This window comes from Papaver somniferum, chromosome 10 (genome assembly GCF_003573695.1).
Source record: "Papaver somniferum cultivar HN1 chromosome 10, ASM357369v1, whole genome shotgun sequence".
NCBI lineage: Eukaryota > Viridiplantae > Streptophyta > Magnoliopsida > Ranunculales > Papaveraceae > Papaver > Papaver somniferum.
This window is the reverse complement of record NC_039367.1, coordinates 34,570,324-34,575,906: the sequence shown is the minus strand read 5'-3', so window position 1 is coordinate 34,575,906 and position 5,583 is coordinate 34,570,324. Positions and strand designations below refer to the sequence as shown.

The window sequence follows — 5,583 nt, the reverse complement described above, 5'->3', positions numbered from 1 at the left end:
TTCATCCTTATAGAAATTAGAAAACAACTAGTACAGACTACAGAGGACAAAATTTGGTGGGTTTGGTTTAAAACATAATTTTATCAGAAATTCTTAACGAACCAAGGAAAAACCATGAGAAAAACAGTCACACACAGAATTAAACCAAAGGCGGGACCCCTTGTTATCCTCCACGGCCTAACAAGACCCATAAAAAAAACTGTAACCGAAAAAGTAAATTCGGTTTCTGCGTGGCTTAGAATCACGGTCTGTCCGGAATCACTGTAGTTTTATTTATTTTTTAATACAAATAATGATAATAATAATAATAGTGTACCGTGCTGTAATCGATTTTCTCTTAATAAGATAGTAGTATAACTTTTGAGAGGCTATATAAGACACCTCGGGGGAACCCAACTGAACTCTCTTCTTTATCCACACCTCCCCTAACCCTCAAAACAGTTCATTCCCAAATATGCTCCTTCAAATTTCATCACTCTTCCTCTTCGCATTACCTTAGAAGTTTTAACCTCAAATACAAGCTGATCCTTAAATAATTTCATCAACTTACAACTTCACACGTTTTCCCAAAGTTAAACGATTCCGTAAAACTCGTTCGGTTTTGTTTTAAAAACCCCTCTTGATCTTCAAACAATGGATCATCTTTTTGAAATTGATAACACTAAAACAGAGAAAATTAACGCAATGAGAAAGTTCAAAAGGATTAAAAACATAGCAAATTTGTTTAGATTGGTTGAGATATTCTTAGTTTTCATGTTTATTTCATGGGTTTCAACTAATCATCTTTCTAATCTACTCAAATGTTTTGGTGAGCATTTACATAACCTCTCTGTTTTCGTTGCAAAACCTAAGTTTGTGTTCATAGTTGGTAATGCTATTATCCTTACTCTTTTCGCTAAATCTGGTAACAACTCCTATTCTTCATCATCATCATCAAGCTTTAGTAACGGGTTTTCGGAAACTATTCATCATGATCTCTACGATGACTTCATCAAGAACAGTAATAGAAACAGAGCTGGCTCCAAAACAGAGGTTAAGGAAGAAGAAATTGTGTTTCAAGATAAAGAAACAGTGATAGAAGAAGAATTTAATGATGTTTTGGTTAGCAAGCCAGTGAGTACTGCCATTAACGGTGATGTGGATTTAATGGATTCTAATAACAGGGGTTATCGACGAAGCAAATCGGAAAATTTGAAGAATCACGGGGTTTATGAGAAACAGAGTTTACCAAAAGTTGGACGATCTGAGACTGAAAAATACCGAAACGTTGAGAAGAAGAAGGTTTCGAGATGTGAAGATGTAGAGATGATGAGCAACGATGAATTGCGGAAGAAAGTAGAGGATTTCATTGCTAAACAAATGAGGTTTCATAGAGAAGAATCCACGACTATCGTTCTTCCAAAAACCAAGAATGGGTATTAAGCTAGTAATATTGTTAATTACTGTGATTAATATATAAATTAGTTGCTAAATGATGATGGAAAAAGAACAAATTGACTGTATTTTAATTCTCATAATGTAGTGTTGAATGTAGTGCTAAATGTTGTTGCTAAATGTAGTGCTAAATGTACAGGTTTCTAGCTATGAATAGAAGAAATGCTTTCAGAATTTTTCTATTTTCTTGTTTTTTTTCGTTCTTGATTTCTTCTATTTTTGGTACTAGAAATAATATTCTACTCCGAAGTAACCCCTGCTTCTCACCGGGAACACTATTGTTTGATGTTTGATTCCGGTCCGGCTCACAATTAGTTGGACATCTAAGCCACTGCTCAGTTGTCGTAATTTATAACCAAATTATATTTTGTGCTCAGATGCATAGGAAAACTGATCTTGTCACAAGCTGAAAGCACTGCACTAATTTTTACAAAATTTAGATTCTTAACACAATGAAAGATCACTGTATACGTAAAAAAAAACCAGGATTGGTTGACAACAAAGAAGATGACATGAAAATGGATGGCAAGATTATTACACGGAATTTGATGAAGTGGGGGTCGTTGTTAGCTTGGTTTTCCAGTACGCATGGAGGGAACTTTGGTTGAATTGTTGATAGTTCGCACTGGGTTACATCTCTTTGCGACTGCAACATCTACATGAGACATTCGTACTGGGTAACATCTCTTTGTGGCATTATCATGAGATATAATCATCTTTAAGGAATCTCAGAAGTTAAATTTACATATTTGTGTATCCAAATATCTCTAATCCTTAACGTTGAGGTCGGCTGAACTTTGTGTGCAGAATCTATAATCAGTTGCTTTCGCATGTCCACCTGAATCTTAAAGTAAGATATGATCATATGAGCACAGAAACAACTTTGATAGAGCAAACAAATAAGAAGAATAAAAAAAGCATCAAAGGAGCAAGACGACGCACTGATCAAGTCTAATTCATCCCTTATACGTTGCATTTACAATACTGAAATTTACACTTTAACTAAATCAAAATGTAACAAAGCTAGTAAATCATCAATTTCATAATCATTCGTAATTGGAAAAAGCATAAACATTCAAAGCAGAGTTCTTAGAATTTTAGAAACCCTAATCCTTTTTGTTATCAGCTTCTACAATAAAACATGACAGGCAGTTTTAGGTATGTTCTTTCTTTTTTCAGGTCAATAAGTCTGAATGACATTGTCAACCAATTCCGGCCCACACTATATTTACTGTCAGTTTCATATCTTTTCTTGGTTTTTCATTTTTCTAACTTTTTGTTCTTTGTTCATTTACAAAACCAATAAATAGTGATAATGTTTTTTTCCCACCTACAAGTTCATGGTATGAACCCGCAACATAATTTCTAAATATCTATACCTTTGAACAGCTTAAACCAAAGTTTTCATCCTACTTTTTTCCCCTACAAAACTAATGTTTTTAATCGTTAGTGAATAATTCTAAGCACACATAAGCATCACAAATATTAAAAAATAATAATCCATCAAAACCATGTGCTTTGAAATAGAGCATCTAAGATCCGTTTTCGAGTTTCCTTCCAATTTATTCAGTACTGAAATTTTGAGTGGTGAAATCTATCATAGGAGTTATTTTTCGAGGTAAACAGATGTGGATGTTTACAGAAATGCTTACAAATAAGTTGGACACACATTATGCAATGAATTCACTTACCTTCTCTTATCTTAGTGGCTCTGCCATTAACCATTTATCCAGTTCGATCTCCAATCCCGTAAAGTTTAGTTTAGCAACTGCATAAGCAGCACTCCTACGCTGAGAGGTTTTATATATCCTAATGAACAGCCACTACACAAACAGGAAATGAAAACAGTGAGAGATTTTATATCTCCTATTAGTTACAAAGTTAGGATTTAGAGATTTTATAAGCAATTTGTGCTACATGCATACATGTATCATGTATGCGAGAAAAAGGGACGGGACGGACACCAATGCAAAACAGACAGGTTTAATAACTCACATTATCTCGTTAGCAAATGCGACTGCTCCAGCAATGGGACAAAAAATCTTCAAAACCTGAACCTACAACCACAAAAATTTGAACCTATGGTGAAGATACAATGAATTCAAGCCGAAGTGCTAGATAGAACGAAATTGTCCACATAACAAAATGGCAATAGAAGTTATGGTACGTGTCAAAAACGATCATGCTACATTTTGTACCTAATACATACACATATACAGAACATATTAGAGAATACGATTTCCAATTCAAAAAGAAATACCGTGCGTGAATTTCTTACAGAGAGATATAAGTCTGTAACTGGAAGATCATAAGGAAACCATAAAAGTGCACTCAATGTGACGAAGAAGGATAATGAGAAAGGCATGAACTCTACACTGTGTTCTTATAGCTCATCTGTATGAATGCTATGAACATGCAGCACCTAATGTTTTATCCAGGGTAGCAATAATGGCATTCCAAATTTCTAAACTTCTCAGGAAACTCTCCATGAAGCCCACGCATAAAAATTCTAACCCAAAACAAAAAATACAATAAATCGCGAGTTTGTGACTCGCGACATGCAACTTCCAGTAGGTGATTTAGAATGCGTCTGCTCAAAAACAACAAAACCATATGTGAGTCAAGGTTGGTGTGGCATCATATCGTTCAACCAAGTCCCTGGTTTGTGGAATTGCCCAAGAGTTATCCAGCCGTATTCAATCATGACCTGCATACTATATTGTGGAACAAAAGCTGCTTACAAAAAGAGAACACCAGTGAGCCTAACTGAAAGCTTCCACATCAGCTTATGATGATGGATATCATTGATTGAAGCTCTGTATGAATATTCAACCTTCTAGCAACAATCTAATTGAGCATCAACTATTGCGATGTCTGATATTTTAGAAAATAGTAAGCGAAATGTCCGCAACAAATGAATGAAAAGAAGGACCTCAGGGAAATCTGACTTACCGTGATCAACACTGGAATTCGATAAACATTGGACTTTTTTGTGAACTACAGAAGTATTTGAATCCACGCGAACATTCTATCTTTGCTTCACACACACAAACATGAATCAGGCAAAGATTAACGAATATCTTAAGCCAAATAAACTAATGAACCAACAAAATGGTATATCAAATGAAAAAAGTAATGAACAGAAATATATTTTTTTAGTACTATTACCTACTGTTATACGTATCAAAGTACAAACAGCCAAGTTCTGTTCATCAAAGGATCTGAAAAATTGTACCACTGTATGACGGTTGTCAGTGCTCAGGATGACGACTTGATATACTTAAGCATATTTGGTTTCAATCCACATCCTCTGCAAATAGCTCTTCAATTATACAAACTCTTCGTCATCTGAATGATGAAAACCCTTAAAAATCTTCAATTTTGATATTGAAGTATATATTCTAACCTAATAATTTCCGATCTGAATTAAAACTTCGGTGAAAGTCCCTAAATTAGGAAAACCCCTGGAAAGTCACATTCACGTACCTTATGGTTTGAGACTCTGTCGGTGCAGATTTTGAGGTTTCTTTTAGCGCTAGCAAGAAATTTTTTGAACTCAGTCTTGCATCTCTTCTCAACATCATGGTTTAAGCTATCTCCATTCATCATCGTTATCATTATCAGGGGCGGATATTTCGAGAGAAATGGAGTGAATTTGAAACAAAAAATTGATAGAGATTGCTGAGTAAACAAAAAAAAGATTGAGAGAGATGTGATTAATTTTTATTACAGTGGCTGGGGCGGGGATATGAAAAAATATAATCATAATTCTGATCATCAGAGCTTAACTAAGTTGATTTTTGATTTCCAGAACAACTTACAAATGAAAGTGGTCGAGAAAGTGGGTGGGGGTAACCGGGGTTTGAGACTGCCGTAAGTTGGCGTGTAAGGCCAAGTCCTATGGTGGCTTATTATGCTATTTTAGTTTCTTCTTATATATTTGTAAAACAATTTCATATCGCCTTCAAACGATTGCATCAATTGTTGGAATCGTTTTAAATACATCTTCGAGGGCGAATCACATTGTCTTGACATTGATTGACACTATTATGAAGATCCATGGCTATCCGATATGATTGTGTTTTCGATATATAACCTTTATTGATGAAAACGAAGAAGATAAAATTGTTCTTGATGAAAAACAATTCA

General features: G+C 34.7%; 1 protein-coding gene and 1 long non-coding RNA gene across 5 annotated transcripts; one reads left to right on the top strand and one right to left on the bottom strand.

Moving 5' to 3' along the window:
* The first annotated feature begins 420 nt into the window (after positions 1–420).
* Positions 421–1,575, top strand: LOC113316883. Its single transcript, XM_026565039.1, has one exon. It carries the CDS (start codon positions 634–636, stop codon positions 1,420–1,422), a length of 789 nt encoding a protein of 262 aa, XP_026420824.1. The 5' UTR covers positions 421–633; the 3' UTR covers positions 1,423–1,575.
* A 249-nt stretch (positions 1,576–1,824) lies between these two features.
* LOC113317046 lies at positions 1,825–5,357 on the bottom strand. 4 transcript variants are annotated; one of them, XR_003343206.1, is made up of 6 exons: positions 4,921–5,357; positions 4,603–4,782; positions 4,387–4,462; positions 3,430–3,491; positions 3,126–3,257; positions 1,825–2,272 (listed from the first exon to the last, which is right to left on the bottom strand). It is a non-coding gene; the product is annotated as an uncharacterized LOC113317046 (long non-coding RNA). The 4 variants fall into 4 exon arrangements; XR_003343205.1 differs by having other exon boundaries at positions 4,387–4,471; positions 4,607–4,782; XR_003343204.1 differs by having other exon boundaries at positions 4,387–4,471; positions 4,921–5,356.
* Between the last annotated feature and the right edge of the window lie 226 nt (positions 5,358–5,583).